The sequence below is a fragment of the Muscardinus avellanarius genome (genome assembly GCF_963383645.1).
Source record: "Muscardinus avellanarius genome assembly, chromosome: 4".
Lineage (NCBI taxonomy): Eukaryota > Metazoa > Chordata > Mammalia > Rodentia > Gliridae > Muscardinus > Muscardinus avellanarius.
In genome coordinates, this window is record NC_137789.1 from 70698072 (window position 1) to 70716425 (window position 18354).

An 18354-nucleotide genomic window follows, 5' to 3' on the forward strand; every position below is an offset into this window, starting at 1 on the left:
CTTGCAATTTTAAGCATTCAAACATTTGCTAAATTATATAGAATATGTATTTTATAATCCAATAAACTAAAATATTCCAGACATAAATTTTCCAGTTGATATAGATAATACAAATTTTTCAATAAATTCAAGTTTTCCCAAATCTTTTCTAATAAATTAGAAATATTTACCAGCACATCTCCAGTGAGATTGTGATATGTTGAGTCTTTAGGATTTTGTAGTATTAAGCTTATTAGAGAAAATATATTTTAGGTTATATAGAAGAAAAAAATTAGAATGCTACTAAAAATAAAGCAATGGTGTAAGTAGCCTATTTTTTTCTTTTATTTAACTTACTTTAGCAACCCTTTATTGATGAAGATCCTGATAAGGAAAAGAAAATAAAGGAACTTGAATTGCTTCTTATGTCAGCTGAGAATGAAGTTAGAAGAAAAAGACTTCCATCTGTAAGAAATAAGCCTGTATTTAGATATTTTATTATTAGAATTCTTTATATATATGCTTTTATGATTTTCATCAGATAACAATGCATATTCACTTTGACTTCAGATTTTATTTACGTGTGTGTGTGTGTGTGTGTGTGTGTGTGTCTGTGTGTGTGTGTTACTGGGAATTGAAACTGGGGGCATTAAGCTATCTACCAAGCCTAACTTTTATTTTGTGTTTTGAAACAGAATGTTGTTGAGAATCTCACTACATGCTGAGGCTGTCCTTGAATCTGTGATCCTCTTGTTTCAGCCTCCCAAGTATTGGGATATAGGCATGCACCACCATGCCCAGCTTGACTTCAGATTTTAATATATAGCAAAAATCATTTTTAAAATTTTCAATTTCAAGAGCTGGAGATGGTGGCACATGCCTGTAATTCCAGTATTTAGGAGGCTGAGACAGGAGAATTGTAGTTTTGATGCCAGCCTCAGCAACTTATGTGTGCGCGCTTACACACACACACACACACTTACTTTGAAGTTGCGTGATTTTTTTTTTTTCTTTTTGCAGTACTGGGGATTGAACCCAGGAGCATTCTACTTCTGAGGTACTCCCCAGCCCTGTTTTTTTTTTTCTTTCCTATTTTTATTCTTTATTTTGAAACAGGGTATCACTAAGTAGCTGAGGTTGGTGGGGAAACCTACGATCCTCCTTTCTTAGCCTCCCAAGTACTGGGATTACAAGCATGCCACCACACCTGGTTGAGGTTGCATGATTTTTATATGCATGTTTGAGCATATTTTATAATGTTCTGTATTAGGGTACTTCTTTTTTTTATAACTTTTGAGTGATGAATGTCAAACACACTTAGGGTGAAATATTTGCTTAATTTCATTTCATTGTTTTCAGTGGCTTCTGGCCAAAAAGAAGTTTAAATCTTTTTCAAGTGCCTTGTAAAGAATTTTTATAATTAAAAACAATTCCTTTCTGCCGGGCATGGTGGCACATGCTTGTAATCCCAGCATTCAGGAGGCTGAGACCGGAGGATTGCGGTTTGTGGACAGTCTCAGCTACTTAGTGAGGCCCTCCGCAACTTAGTGAGACCCTGTTTCCAAATAAAGAATAAAAAATAGGCCAGGGAGTATAGCTTAGAGGTTGAATGCCCTTGGGTTCTCTCCCCAGACCCCCCCCCCACAAAAATTCATTTATTAAATAAGCTTTAGCCGGGCGTGGTGGTGCACGCCTGTAATCCCAGCACTTGGGAGGCAGAGACAGGAGGATCGTGCAGGTTTGAAGCCAGCCGCGTGCGCTGGCTTAGGAGACCCTGTTTCCAAATAAAAATGTAAAAATAGGTCTGGGAGTGTAGCCCAGAGGTAGAAGGGCTTCCAGGAACCCCAGTACCATCAAAATAATAATAATAATAATAATAATAATAATAATAATAATAATAATAATAATCTTTATAAGTACATTAGAGAAAATTGGAAACTAAATAAAACTGTAAAGAAGAAAATTAAAATCCCCAATATATCCTGAGTTGATAGTTTGATGTTTTCTGTTCAGTCTCTGTTGTGTAAGTAGAGAACACATATGAATGTTAAATATATCCTTATACATTGTTTTGTGGATTTCTTTTGTTTTCTACTTATATCATGAATATATCTTTTTTAACGTGTGTGTGTGTGTGTGTGTGTGTGTGTGTGTGTGTGTGTGTTTTGCTGGGGATTGAACCCAGAGCATTCCACCTTTGGGCTGTACCTCTAGCCCTATTTTATTTTTTGTTTTTAAACAGGGTCTTACTAAATTGTTTAGGGCCTAAGTTGTTGAGGCTGGCCTTAAACACTACGATCCTCCTTTCTCAGCCTCCCAAGTATTAGGATTATAGGTATGTACCACAATGTCCAGCTTACATTTTTATTATCTGCAAACAACCTCACTTCATGGGTTGAAGAAAGAGCTAGCTATAAGTATACTTCTGCACTGCTTAATTAAAAAAAAAAAACTATAGATATTTCTGTTTCTTCCCAGAATTTGATAACCCTTCTGTTTTAGCCTCCTTAGTACTGGGATTACAGGCATGCACCACCATGGGGATTGAATCCTAGGGCATTTTATCTCTGAGCTACACCCTTAGTCCTATAGTTTCTATTCTTTAATTTGAAATAAGATTTCACTAAGTTGTGGAGGGCCTCACGAAGTAGCTGAGACTGGCTACGAACCTACCATCCTCCTGTCTCTACCTCCCAAGTACTAGAATTACAAGCATGCACCACTACGCCTGACTGCCCATTTATTCTTTATACTTAATTTTAGTGGTTTTATAGTATTCCATCATATAAATTTAAGAAAATTTATTTATTCAATATGAATCAGTTTTAAAATTCAAAATTCAATTCTTCAGCTGCACAACATACATTTTGCTTGTTCATCTGTCTCCTGGTTCCATTATTGAACAGCTGCAGATATAAAACATTTTCATCATCTCAGAAAATCATGTTGTAGATTGCTGCACACTTTACATATTATTTTTCATTCATGACTTTTCAGAGTCTTTTTTTTTTTTTTTTTTGAGGTTTGGGGATGGAACCCAGGGCCATTTGACCTCTGAGCTACACCCCCTGCCCTATTTTTTATTTCTTATTTTTGGTGGTACTGGGGTTCCTGGAAGCCCTTCTATCTCCGGGCTACACTCCCAGCCCTATTTTATATTTGGAAACAGGGTCTCTTAAGCCAGCGAGGCTGGCTCCGAACCAGGCAATCTTCCTGTCTCCGCCTCCCAAGTGTGAGGATTACAAGCGTGCACCACCACGCCCGGCCTCTTTTTTATTTTTGAAACAGGGTCTCACTGAGTTGCAGAGGGCCTTGCTAAGTAGCTGAGGCTGTCCGTGATCCATGATCCTCCAATCTCTCTGTCTTCTGAATGCTGGGATTACAAGCGTGCACTACCATGCCTGGCTTCTTATTTTTTTTTTTTTATTATATTAGGAAGCTATGCTTACAAGATAAAGTGAATTGCCCAACATCTTTTTTTTTTTTTTTTTTTTTTTTTTTGGTGGTGCTGGGGTTCCTGGAAGCCCTTCTACCTCAGGGCTACACTCCCAGACCTATTATTTTTACTTTTTTTTTTTTTTTTTTTGGAAACAGGGTCTCCTAAGCCAGCGCATGAGGCTGGCTTCGAACCTGCATGATCCTCCTGTCTCTGCCTCCCAAGTGTGGGGATTACAAGCGTGCGCCACCACGCCCGGCTAACATACATCTCTTAATTGATAAAAATGACACAGTCCCTAATGTCAGAGGATTTACTCTATAAAGGGAACATAGATGAGAAACATGATTTAGTGTGATAAAACAAGTTACAATGTTGTATGAGAGTTCATAGGAGAGGTGCCAAATTTAGATTCATGTATTCAGTCTTGGGTTCCTGGAAGAAGTCCTATTTAAGCTCAGTATTAAAAGGAAAGATTATATATTAGAAAGACAGATGAATTAGAACATTATAATTGGAGCAGATATTGTAAGTAATTATAAGGAGGACTTCCCAATATTTGAACTGTGTCTTCAATGAAGAATAGGAGTTTCCTGTCAGTAGGTTTAGGGAAGAGTCTAAAGCAACAGTATATGCAAAAGTACTCACTTCAGGTTAAAAACATTTTTCATTAGGGAATTGCTAGTATTGTGCTGAGTATGTTGGGGAATGAAGTTTGAAAGGAAAAGAGATCTGTCCTGCTTGCCTTTCTTTCTGCTTCTTTCCTTTCTTGGTACTAGGGTTCTACCTCTCAGCTACACCCCCAGGTCTTTGTATTTTATAGTAAGTTCTCACTAAGTTGCTGAGGCTGACCTTGAAACTGCAATCCTCCTGTCCTTGTCTCATACTATGGGCATGTGCCAGTATGCCTGGTTAATAGAGGTCATATTTTAGGAGTCTGAACTTTTGTCATATATGTGCTTATTTTATCTCACTATGATTTTTTCGCTAAAAAATTAGAGAAAATAAATATAGTCAAGGTATAAGGTTTAATGAGAACAAATTTTATATTAATTTTGAGGAAAGACTATATTTGCTTATATTTTTAGCTGGTATGATATGAATTATATTGTTCTAGAAAAATATTACTTAAAATATGAACTTATGCCTACATTGAGAATGACAAATATTCAAATTTCTTTTGTACTTTTAGCAACCTGGAAGCTTTTCTAGTTGGTCTGGTAGTTTCCTCATGGATGATAGTATGTCTAATACTTTAAATAGCCTTGAGGAGCATGCTACTGAGTTTTATGGTGTGGATGAAAATCAAACTGCGACAGCTCAGCAGAATTCGCCCACGAAGTTCCTGGCCGTAGAGGCAAATGCTGTACTGTCTTCTCTACAGACTATCCCAGAATTTGCAGAGACTCTAGAACTTATTGAATCTGTAAGTTTGAAATTGTGAGATTTCTTTCTTTCTTTCTTTCTTTCTTTCTTTCTTTCTTTCTTTCTTTCTTTCTTTCTTTCTTTTTTTGCAGGTCTAGGGATGGAATCCAGAGGCATTTGACCTCCGAGATACACCCGCTGCCTAATTATTTATTTTTTATTTTGAAACAGGGTCTCACTGAGTTGTGGAAGGCCTCACTAAGTAGCTGAGGCTGTCCAGGAACCGCGATCCTTAGGTCTCAGCCTCCCAAATGCTGGGATTGCAAGCATGCGCCACCACGCCCGGCTTGAAATTGTGAGATTTTCAATAGCTCCATTTTAGATATGGTTTTATGTTCAGAAACTCAATTGAATAGACCTTGACCAATTTTAAACATTATTCTGTATGGCATACTTAGTTCTATTTTGCAGTGGTTTTTTTACCCTTCCCCCCAAAAATTAAAATTTTTTTTCAAGTATGTGCCTTTTAAAGAATTTTTATGAATAGAAGGATTCTTGTTTAATTAAGCTGTACAAGTACATTAGTGAAAATTGGAAACCAGAGAGAAGAGTAAAGAAAATTAAAATCCCCCTTATAATCAGAGTTGATAATTTGATCTATTGCCATTTTTAACATGTTCCATATTATATCACACACACACACACACACACACACACACACACACACACACACATATATATCCAAATGATTATACAGACTTTGATAATGTTTTCCTGATGTCAAGTAGAAAGTGAAGTTTTATGATAAATGGTACTTTTTTTTTTTGGTGGTGGTACTGGGGGTGGAACCCAGAGGCTTCCTAACTCCAGGATATACTCCCAGACCTATTATATTTTATTTGGAAACAGGGTCTCACTAAGTTGCTGAGAGCCTCACTAAGTAGCTGAGGCTGGCTTCGAACCTGTGCGATCCTCCTGTCTCAGCCTCCCAAGCCCAGTGATTACAAGTGTGCGCCACCACGCCTGGCTTAAATGGTATTTTTTAATAATAACAAAATAATTTGTTCTTTTATATAAAATACTTTGACAGTAAGTTTTAGCTGCTGAATTAGATGAAATATTATTTTGGAATGTTCTAGTTTGGTATTATAGTTGTTAATAATCTGTTCTTCTCAGATGATCTTACTTAAAGATATCCAAAAACCTGTTTCTACTGATAAAAATGAGTAGTTAAATAACTTGGTAGAAATTGTCTTGTATTCAAGATCATATTTAACTTGGGATTTAAATCCCAACGTTGTTAACATTTAACAACATTAACTTTAGTTAAGAATTTAATTTATTTCAGGATCCTGTAGCATGGAGTGATGTTACCAGTTTTGATCTTTCGGATGCTGCTGCTTCTCCTGTCAAGTCCACCCCAGTAAAGCTGATGCGAATTCAACACAATGAAGGAGCCATGGAATGTCAGTTTAATGTCAGTCTTGTACTTGAAGGGAAGAAAAACAGTTGTAATGATGGAGACAGTGATGCTGTTCCTTTAACATTCCCAAATGTGCCCAAGTTTAGCACTCCACCAAGCATCCTCAGAAAGAAGAGAAGACTACGAGTAGGTCAGTCCCCAGGCAGTGAACTTGGCGATGGCTCATGCAGCGATGGCAGTAATACAGCACTAAAACACACACCGGTGAAAACACTACCATTTTCTCCTTCACAGGTAGTAATGTTTTTATTTATGATCCCAAGTGTTGATGAGCTAGATTCAATTAGACCTATAGTATCCTTATTAGCAGTTTGTTGTTTTGATAACACATAAAAATAGGTAATGTGTTTAAATGTATACATGAGAATGCAAACCTCAGATCAGAGGGTATCTCATACAGTGCCGTAGCTGTATTATAATGTCCTACAACTTTTATAAAAGCTAAGTTCTTTATCATGTAGTCCCACATATTTATAGGACTCATCAGCCCAGAAACAAACTGGCCCAGAAATGTAAAGTGATTTGCCCAAAATTATTTAATACAAGTAAGACTGAGATTCAGTATGACTTCTTGATCCTTTGCTGTTCATCTTATCAGATACATCTGATAAGATGGAAGGAGATCTCACCTACTTAGAATAACTTAGATTTTAGTTACCTATTAAGTTTTCCCTCATAATATTAATTGGAAGAAAGAGCACTATTTACTGTAAGAGTCTCATGTCAGGAGGTTTTCTAGGATGCCCAGAATGACCTGCTTTCTCCTTTAGTAACATCCTGAGCAGCATATGTTTATATTACAATAGTTTCTTACTGAACACTTGTTGTTTTCTAGGCTATGTGCCAAACACTTTCAACATCTCAGTTAATCTTTCAAAAAAACTTTAAATGTTTGGCAGAATGAAATTCTGAAGTTGAGCAACATGTCCTAGGTCACAGTAAGAAATGGAGCTGTAGCTGGGTGTGATGGCACACACTTGTAATTCCAGTACTTGGGAAGCTGAGACAGGAGGATCACAGGTTCATGTCAGTCTCAGCTACTTAGTGAGGCCCTCTGCAACTTAGTGAGACCTTGCTTCAAAATAAAGAATAAAAAATAGGGATAGCTTGGAGGTAGGATGCCTCTGGGTTCAATCCCCAGTACTGCCAAAAAAAAAAAAAAAAAAAGAAAAGAAAAGAAAAAAGAAAAAGAAATGGAGCTGTGGTTTGATGAAAATGTTTTGATAGAGGTTAAAAAGTTTTAGAGAGGAAGTAGTAGTAAACATGGGGAATGCTGGTACATTATTGGAGGTGTGTTTTGAGGCTGTGAAGATGAATAGAATCTGGCAGTATACAGCTGCTGTGATTTCTGGATTGTGTCTCCATACTCCAGGAGTACAATCTACATAGACTACAATTCAAGCATCCTTTTACTCCCTCCCCAGCCCATAAAGTTAAAGAGCATCTCAAGGAAGGTAAAATAGGCATGGAAACACTAGCAGTTTTCCATTTCTGGAGTTTTGAATGCTAGCAATTTTTTAAAGTACAAATTCTAAGGTGGAAAGTGGCTAGAAGGTGTTTTTATCCTACTGCAAAGAATTTGGATTTAATCCTACAAAAGAGGGTTTTATTGATAATCTTAGGATAAAGTAATTTAAATATTAGGAAAAAGGACTGATAGTACAAGAATTAACAAGTAGCAATCTTGAAATAATGTCTGCTTCTTCCTACTACTGCTCTTAATCTGTTGGCTACAAAAATAAATTAATATTTCTTAACTGTATATAAAATAAGAGTTAATAAGTACACTGTATACTTTTCAAAGGGTACTCCATGATATGAATTTTGTTTCTTCAAAGGTTCTACATTATGTTTTAGATAGACAAATTGGCCAAATAGCTGTATTTCTTATGAGCAAAGCATTATTATTATGTTATCTTTTTCTTTTCTTTTTCTTTTTTTCTGTCTCTTTTTCTTTACTTTCCTTTTTGAGGGGAGTAGTCTCACTGTGTTGCCCAGCCTTTCCTCAACTTCCTGGGCTCAAGTGATCCCCTTGCCTCAGCTTTCATAGTAACTGGAACTATAGGCATGTACCACCATACCCAGTCCATTTGTATATAATATATGATTCATGGTACTCACATAGAAAAGACCACTTAAAAGCCAGGCATGGTGGTTCATGCCTGTAATCCTAGTAGTTGGGAAGCTGGAGATTTGAGGTCAGTCTCAGCAGTTTATTGAGGCCCTACATTAAAATAAAATAGAGATGGGGGTATAGCTTAGTGGTAGAACACCCCTGAGTTCAATCTGTAGTACCACACACACACAAAAAAGAAAGACTGCTTCAAATCATTTATTGTACTGAGGATTGAAATTGAATGATTTACTATTGTGCTGTATTCTCCAGCCCCATATTTTTTATTTTTATTATTTTATTAATTTATTTATTTTTTGTCGCACTAGGGAGTGAGCCCAAGAGCATTCTATCTCCAAGCTACATCCACAGCTCTATTTTATTTTTATTTTGATACAGGGTCTCACTAGGTTAATGAGAATCTTTTTACTTGCTGAGGCTGTTCTTGAATCTGTGATCCTCCTGTCTCAGCCTTCCAAGTACTAGGGTTACAGAGTGTGCATTTACCTCCAGCTTATTTTTGTTATTTTAAAATAGTCTTGCTAAGTTACTGAAATTGATCTCAAACTTGCAATACTCTCCTTTCTCAGTCCCCCAACTACTGGAATTACAGGTGTATATTACCATGCCTAGTCTCAAAATTTGGTTAAACAACTTTTTTTTTAGTGCCTATTGTGTGCTAAACACTTTTGTGAATGGTGGGAAACAACAATGAACAAAACAAACAAAAACCATGCCCTTATGGAGCTTAATTTCCATGAAGTGGAATGTGCATGTAATATTGAGAATCTTTTAGTAAAGCAAATGAGTAAATAATTGGAAAATCTTATTAGTTTAATATTTGAGTGAGGATTTTGATGTTCTAAAATTCAATTGTAAACTTTCTTCCCTTTTTAGTTTTTTAACACATGTCCTGGAAATGAACAACTTAATATAGAAAATCCTTCATTTACATCAACTCCCATTTGTGGGCAGAAAGTTCTTATTACAACTCCTCTTCAGAAGGAAACAACTCCCAAAGACCAAAAGGAAAATGTAGGGTGAGTAGGAGTTAAAAATTGTATTAGAGAAAATGGGAAACATAATGTCAAGGATAGGTTAGCTTTTTAGTCCAAGTAAAATGGCATATATCAAAATCCCTATTCATGCAGGATTGAGTGCTTTTTTTTTTTTTTTAAAGTAACCTTATGTCCTTGGGATACTGAAAACTTAAAAAAAAGTCATAACTGTTAAGTTGGGTCCTGCACTCATGTGACTTTGTGTCACATGACCTCTGCAGGGCAAGGGAGGGGCTGAAACCCCCGCGAGAATTGGGCATTCCCGCGAGTAAACCCCCATCTCGCGAGATGCATGCCTTTAAAAGGAGAGCCCGCGTCCTCTAGCTTCGGACAGGCGCGCGGGCCCCACGGTGCCTCGCCCTGATCCCCGGGAGAGCCGTGCCATTAAAACTTTACATGCCGCGTGTACCGGACCTCTCTCGTGTTTTTCACACTCCGCCGTACTCACTTATTTTTGTTTTACTCGCATTTAATTTTTTATTTTACTTATCAATAACCTCATGTTTTATTTTTGGGACACTGAAAAATGGCTAAATGTAGTATACAACTTTGATGCAAAATAACTTTTTTAGTATTTTTTTCTAATATTAGGACTTTTTTCTAAAGATGATTGATTGGAATAAGAATTAATTTAGGCAAACATACTTTATGATAGCTCTAAGGTGTTTAAAATAAACCATGTGCTTCCTAAACTTGTATAAAATAAAATTGTGACTATACTATAAATATCTAAATGATTGAATAGGTTTAGGACACCTACTATTAGAAGATCTATATTGGGCACCACACCAAGAACTCCTACTCCTTTTAAGAATGCGCTTGCTGCTCAGGAGAAAAAATATGGACCTCTTAAAATTGTGGTATGTATACTCTTTATTTTTAAAAACTTTCTTAATATTAATTATACAGACCAATTTTTATCATTGTGAATTTTAACTAAAAAGATACTCACTGAAAATGAAAGTTTTACCTCTTGATTAATAAGCCTTAATTTGGCCTAATCTTTTTCCTTGCCCAGTAAATAAACCTTTGCTTGATTATTTTGAATTTTTATTTTCTTTATATCATCTAGAGAAAGAAAAACAGTTGTCAGTTTTAATATTAAAACCTACATTTACCAGGCATAGTGTCACACACTTGTAGTCCCAATACTTGGAAGGTTGAGACAGAAGGATCGCAGGTTTGCAGCCATCCTCAGCTACTTACGGAGACTCTGTTTCTAAATAGTTTAAAATATGGCAGGGGTATAGCTTGGAGGTAGAATACCCCTGGATTCAATCCCAGTACCTCAAAAAATTTACATTTTAATTTCTTTAGCAATTACCTGCAGTGGAATAAAATAACTATCATTTTTATATACTCAAGTAATAGTATTTAGGAAACAGATTGATTGAGGTACCTCTCTGAGGCTGTTTCCTTCCTCTTCTATTCCCAGGAGATTATAAAGTACATCCTGAATTTTATAGTGAAGCTGATAGAGACTAGAAATAAAGAGGCTTGTCTTGAGTTTCAAAGTATCTTGTACCTAGTTGCTGCTGCTGTTATTCTCATTGTAGTCGTAGCAGTAGTTCACAAATGAATAGATCTTGGAAGTGTTCTAGTTTTCTGTGCCCTCATAAGTATTGTCACATTTGAAATACTTTAGGAAAAACATGGGCATTATAGGCAGATACAGGAAGATTTTTGACAAGTTCATTTTTTTTTAATGGTACTGAGGATTGAACTCAGGGATGTTCTGCTTTGGAGCTACACCCTCAGCCCCATTTTATTTATTATTTTGAAATAGGGTCTCACTAAGTTGCTAAGGCTAGTCTCAGCTTAGGAGAGACTTGATCCTCCTCTTCCAAGTACTGGGATTACAACTGTGTCCCACCATGCCTGTCTTAAAATATAATTTTAAAAATATTGTTCATTTCTAGGGTACTTTAGTTATGTTCTTCTATTTTAGTCACTTTTTGGGTGGATTCATTAGTAAGTTAATTTTTTTTTTTTTTTGCAGGTCTGGGGATGGAATCTGGGGGCATTCGACCTCTGAGCTATACCTCCTGCCCTATTTTTCTTTATTTTGAAACCTGGTCTCACTGAGTTGCAGAGGGCCTCACTAAGTAGCTGAGGCTGTCCGCGAACCGCGATCCTCTGGTCTCAGCCTCCCAAATACTGGGATTACAAGCGTGCACCATCACGCCTGGCTGTAAAATAATATTTTAAATAATTATTTGTAACCAGGCATAGTGGCACATGCTTATAATCCTAGTACTGGGGAGGCTGAGACAGGAGGACTGCAGGATTGAGGACAGCTTCAGCAAGTAGTGAGATTCTCATCAACCTATCAAGACCCTGATTCCTAATAAAAATAAAATTGGGGTGGGGGTGTAGCTCAGAGGATGAATGCCTCTGGGTTCAATCCTTAGTGCCACAAAAAATTAAATATTTATTTTTTGCCATAAAACTGATGAGTGAATTAATTTATATATCTATAAGAAATGGGAGAGGATTTTGCCACTAATGGAAAAGTATAAAAGATAGGTGTTCTATATATAGGGGGAAAAAGGAATTATTAGCATCAACTTTTTAAAACTCTTTTATAAACAATTTAGTCCCAGCCACTTGCCTTCCTAGAAGAAGATATTCGAGAAGTTTTAAAAGAAGAAACTGGAACAGACATATTCCTCAAAGAGGAAGATGAACTTGCTTACAAAAGCTGCAAACAAGAGGTACTCATTTAGTGATATTGTTAATAAAAGTTCTTATATGTCCAAGCAACTTAGATATGTTTCTTTGCAAATAATTCATTCTAGCATACTGCTTCTGTGAAGAAAGTCAGAAAATCACTAGTCCTAGATAATTGGGAAAAAGAAGAACCAGGCACTCAACTATTGACTGAAGACATTTCAGACATGCAGGTTCGTAAAGGACTAACATTTTTTTTAACTTTTTATTGTTACTCATACATCTTAATGGAGTACAAGATGGTAGAGGCATACATGCACACATCACCCAATTCCTGCCCCATTAATTCCCCCTCCCTCATTCTCATGATTGGCTTAGTGATTGACTTTGATATGTTTGTTAATGTGCATCATAAACATTAGAGAATTTCCCTCATCCTCCCTCCCATACCCTCAGCTCACCTTATTTGCTCATCTATAGTGTTTCCTTCTTCATCTAGACTTCCTCCTATGACCCATTTTCTCCATAACTTTCGCATATTAGGGAGAGTATCCGATTTCTTATTTTTTGTGACTGACTAATCTCACTTAGCATAATGTTCTACAGTTCCATTCATTTCCCTGTAAATAATGTAATTGTGTTTTTCTTTATGGCTGAGTAAAATTCCATTGTGTACATATCTCATAGTTTTGTAATCCATTCATCTATTGATGGACATCTTGGCTGGTTCCATAGTTTGGCAATGGTGAATTGTACAGCTATGAACATATATACACATGCATTATTTTGGTAGTTTGATTTTTGGGTGTTTTTTTTTTGGTAGCAATACCCAGAAGTGGTATTGTTGGATCATATAGTAAGTTCGTTCCCATTCTTCTTAGAATCCTCCATACAGTTTTCCAAAGTAGTTGCACTAATTTGCAGTCCCACTTGCAATGTAGTAGAGTTCCCACTTCTCCACATCCTTGCCAGCATTTGTTGTTTGTTTTGAATGATTGCCATTCAAGTTGGAGTTAGGTGAAATCTCAGGGTGGTTTTGATTTGCATCTCTCTGATTGCTAATGATGTTGAGCATTTTTTCATGTATTTATTGGCCATTTGAATCTCTTCTTTTCTGAAGTGTCTATTTAATTCACTTGCCCATTTTTTGATTGGGTTATTTGTTTTCTTAGTGAGTTTCTTGAGTTCTCTGTATAGTATAGATATTAATCCTCTAGAAGAGGATAGATGGCAAAAATCTTCTCCCATTCTTTTAGCTCTCAGTTGAGGTTCTTATTAGTTTTCTTTGCTGTACAGAAGCTCTTCAGTTTAATGTAATCCCACGTATTGATCCTCCTTTTAGTTTCTTGTGCCTGTGGGGTCTTGAAAGTTTTTGTCTGCGCCTATGTGTTACAGTGTCTGACCTATGCCCTCTTCAAGGGGCCTCAAGGCCTCTAGTCTCTGATCCATTTTGAATTGACCCTTATGCAGGGTGAGAAACTGGGGTTTATTTTAATTTTTCTGCATATGGTTAACCAGTTTTGCCAACACCATATGTTGAACCGGGCTATCTTTTTTCCAGTGTATGTTTTTGGCCCCTTTGTCAAAAATCAATTGGCTGTAAGTGTGTGAATTTTATTCTGAGTCTTCTATTCTGCTCCATTGGTCTCTGTGTCTGTTTTTGTGCCAGTACCATGCTGTTTTTAATACTGTGGCTTTGTAGTATAGTTTAAAAGTCAGATATAGTGGTTCCTCCTACATAGTTTTTGTTGCTGAGATCTACTTTGGTTATTCTTTTTTGTTGTTGTTGTTTCAAATGAATTTAAGGACTGATTTTTTTGTCTGTAAGGAATGACCTTGGTAATTTAATGTATATTGCATTGAATCTGTAGATCACTTTTGGAAGTATGGCCATTTTGATATTTATTCTGCCTATCCATGCACATGGAAGATCTTTCCATCTTCTAAGGTCTTCTTTGATTTCTTTTTTCAATGTTTTATCATTTTTTTTGTGTAGAGGTCTTGTACCTCCTTGGTTAAATTTATTCCTAAGTTTTTCATTTTTTATTTTTGGATATCCTGAGTGGAAGTGTTTTCTTTCTCCGTGAATTTATGGTTGATATACAGAAAAACTTCCAATTTTTTAAAGATTGATTTTGTACCCAGACACCATGCTGAATTTGTTGATCAGTTCTATAAGCCTTTTGGTTGAGTTTGTTGAGTCTTCTAAGTATAGTATCATGTCATCTGCAAATAGTGAACGTTTTAGAAGAAGTAACATTTTTTTAAAGGTTGCTTTAAATCATAGTAGTTCTAGTTTCTTGTATGACCAGTTCATTAGAGATTCACAGAGATTCCTTAAGGTATCATTCTGCCTAATTCAGAGAGAAATTATAACTATAAAGAATATTTTATTTACTTTGTTTTTATAGTTATTTTATTTTGAGAGGAGATAGTTCTCTTATATGATATCAAGAAATGGTAATTTATAAAACTTTCAACTTCTGTAATTATCTTTGGTTAATTCCACAAATATTTAATATTGCTACATTATTGGAAATTTCACTGGAACCAAATATTTTCTTGGAGGGAAATTAATAGAGCTTCCATTACCACTTACTCAGTAGTCCCTCTATTTGTCTCCAATTTTGGATTAGTTATCCTATTTTCCTCTTTCTTTTTTCTCTTAGTCAGAAAATATATTTACAACATCTTTATTAATGATACCATTATTGGAAATACATGACAATAGGTGCAACTTGTCTCCTGAAAAACAAGATATAAATTCAGCCATCAAAACATATACACTTACTAAAAAGAAACTAAACCCTAACACTTCCAAAGTTGTCACATTGGAAAAGAATGTTCAGGTATGGATTTATAAGTTTCTTTAGTGATTTTTGTTGTTGTTTATTCAATGATCACTTTAGACTTACTGATCACAATTATACTTTTTCTTTTAAATTTAAAATTGACTATAACAGTAACTAAACATTCCTCATTATTTTGTCACTCAAAGTAAATTTGAGTTTGAGAGACTCATTTATCAGGGCACATACCAACTATACAATTCAAGTTATACTGAATGACTCTTGATAATTTCTTAAGCACTATTTCGTTTTAAAAGTAAAGATAACTAAATCCACATCTGGCACCTCTTCTTTTATAATAAATATGTATAGCCTTAATTGCTATTCTGAAAGAGTAAGTGGTTGGAAGCAGTTTCAGCTTGATTTTGTTAGTATAATGGTTCCCAGTAAACTTCTTGGCTCAGAAGTTGTGAAACAGCTCTTTTTCTGTTGCTGTGTTGCCAGTGTATAGATGCAAATGAAAACTAGAAAAATTTTTACTTTATAATCTACCAGTTAACCACAGAGAATGTAAGAGTTAATTGAAGAGGAAGATTTCTTTTTTATGCCATAATGACTGCAGCATAGTATTCCTTAGAAAAATTTTTAGCAATCAAATATGGCCATCTCCTATCTATCTTGAGCTGCTGCTTTCAAAGGACCATGTAGGTTATTATCTTAATCCACTTAAAATGTTTTTAGCTCCCACTCTTTATCATAGAAATTTAGGGAAAGGTTCATTATATAGCATATCCTACCAATAAAACATGTTAGTAATCTTTACTCTTTCAAGGGGAAGAAAACAAATCCAACAAACTTGATTTTTGTATGATGAATATTTCCTAATTTGTAAGACATAAAACATCTGTGGTTCATTTTTTGACATTACATCCTCCCTTTAAGTGTGTGTGTGTGTGTGTGTGTGTGTGTGTGTGTGTGTGTGAATGTGTGTGTGTTGCTGGAGATCAAACCCAGGTTGTCACCTATGTTAGGCAAGTGCTCTACCACAGAGCTACATTCCCAGTCCCTGTATCTTTAAAATTTTTGCAAACTTTTTGAGCAGTGAAGGCTAACATTTCATTCCATGTTGAGATTGATTTGATTTGGGAGGAGTTTGAGTGTACAAAACTTTTATACTACCCTTTTAGGCCTATGAGCAATATAGTTACAATAGTTGATTTTAAAAATTGATCATAAATATTTTAGTTATGTATTCTTAAAAAGAAACACAATGCAATTATCCAAACATCTTGCAGTAATCACTTATAAAATAGTATGATTTTTAAAGTTAATTGTAAAGTAGTATAGATGTTATTTTAGCAATTTTCATATTGCTTTTGATATTTCCTTTCTAGTCAAATTGTGAATGGGAAACAGTGGTTTATGGAAAGACAGAAGACCAACTTATCATGACTGAGCAAGCAAGAAGATATCTGAGTACTTATACTGCTACCAGCAGCACTTCAAGAGCTCTAATACTGTAATTGTTATTAAATCTGATGAAATGCTCCATTCCCTTACTGAATTCTATACTGAATTAGGTTGCAGTGAAACTCTTCTCAACTATTTTTAAAGTTTTAATACAGCCTTAAAATGGTTTGCATCTTTTTTCTATATTGGGCAGGCAAAAAGATAAGCCACTTAAATAAGGGGTGTACAGATTCTTTGTTTATTTTTTAAGAGATGAGATTTTTAAAAATTGTTTTTAAAGAACAAGATGGGAAAATAAGAATGTTTATGGATATTCCCAAAGTAAATTATCACATATTTTTTCACAAGGTATATGTTCTCTTGAGCCTGCAGTTTTGTTAATAGGCAGGTGCATGAGTACACATGATCTCTGAAATTAGCCTATGAGAAACACATGTTTTTTAAAGTACTTAGGCTACCATTTACAAAGAAACAGTGGAAGGAGTCTAAAGGAAGATAGAAAGTTGCACTACTAATTTTTGCTATTTTTCAGAAGCAGTAACATTAACTACAGTGTTAAGTATATTTATTTCAGCATAGTACTAAAAAACAAAAAGCATTGAAAGGGTTTTTTTCCTTATTAGTGAAGAGTCAGTATTTCCATAAATCTCAGAGAAGAGCTGAGACTTTTGTTGAATGTATTGTACAGTATGTAGAGCAGGAAAGCTTTGTATATTGGACAGAAGTCTGTTTTTATAATTTATTTTCATTTTTAAAGCTTAAATGTAGATATTTATATGTATACAGGGTGTTTTGAAGCCAGTGTTGTTTCCTGTCATTACAGCTAATATAGTAAAAGAACAGTTTTGACATTTAAGTATGAAATGGTAAGTTATAGCTGCAAAGAGTATGATATACTGTATGTCACATCTACCTAAATATTGCACTATGCCCTTTAAATCATGTTGGTTATAAAGTAGTTCTAAAAATTTACTAAATAATAACTTAATATTTTCTTTTTAAATTATATGGGAAGTCATATAAATTAATCTGGTGATTTGTATATGTGTTCGAAATTTTTCATTTTGTTTAAAAAATATGGTTCCTTGGTCCTTAAGAACAGTCTGCACTTAGAAATTTGTTATATTTACTCAATGTTTCAGAAGTAGAGAATATTATTTTTATTTATAAAATTTTTTGTCCTTTTATAAATGTTTATGTTCCTCTACAGGTTACAACAGTTGCTTCAGTTACCTGTTTTAGGTGTTTGCACTTATTTTATTTCTTCTTGAAAGAATGTCTTTATTTGCTTTGTGGTAGAGTTTTTATGTAATTTTTGAGATACATAATGGTGTGCTGTCAATGTAAACACTGACAGGCAAATAGAATTGTACACTGTAGTTTGAATTATTTATAATTGACACACTCTCTCCCTCTCCACTCCTGAAGTATGCTGCTATAGAAAATAGCAGAATCGGCTTGCTGCTATGAGAGATGGAAAGAGCGACCACCACTTACACTGTGTGAAAAGATAAAAAGCAAATGATGGCAAGTTCTCAAGTTAACCTAATGGAATCAACCATTACCAGGCAAATTCTTACAAATACCAAAATACTATGCCTTTAAAATAGAACAAAAACAACTTAAGATTTTCTGATCTGTTTTTATGTTAGTAGAAATGAAAATACTAAGTATTTAACGCCTAGCTAGCCCTTGAACAGTAAACCTAAAGGTTTTAAGCTATTTAAATCCATTTGCTAGTTTTTGCATACTATATGTTAGTGAGAAGTAAAGAGTATGACTAGTACTAAGATTATGCCTTGTTGATAACAAATAGATAAAACCAATTTGAATCTTCTTAGCATGTTTGTTAAGTATGTTGATTGCTTTCTAATTAATGAACTTCTCACAGAAATTTCACTTTATCTAACCAATGATTGTTATAAAATCATACTGGATTATTTCAGTTACCTTTAGTTAATAGCACATGATGACTTTTTCTTTTTTGGTGT

At 35.0% G+C, this 18354-nt stretch overlaps 1 protein-coding gene across 1 annotated transcript in view; it reads left to right on the plus strand.

Moving 5' to 3' along the window:
• MYBL1 (MYB proto-oncogene like 1) overlaps positions 1 to 16416 on the plus strand; it is a gene marked incomplete at both ends in the record, with an annotated part of 51648 nt that extends 35232 nt beyond the window's left edge. Inside the window, 9 exons of the mRNA XM_080693536.1 lie at positions 342 to 446; positions 4608 to 4841; positions 6129 to 6497; positions 9274 to 9416; positions 10180 to 10294; positions 12032 to 12148; positions 12233 to 12337; positions 14774 to 14953; positions 16288 to 16416. Of these exons, the coding sequence (XP_080549662.1) occupies positions 342 to 446; positions 4608 to 4841; positions 6129 to 6497; positions 9274 to 9416; positions 10180 to 10294; positions 12032 to 12148; positions 12233 to 12337; positions 14774 to 14953; positions 16288 to 16416 (1497 nt within the window). The remainder of the gene's footprint in view (positions 1 to 341; positions 447 to 4607; positions 4842 to 6128; positions 6498 to 9273; positions 9417 to 10179; positions 10295 to 12031; positions 12149 to 12232; positions 12338 to 14773; positions 14954 to 16287) is intronic.
• Between the last annotated feature and the right edge of the window lie 1938 nt (positions 16417 to 18354).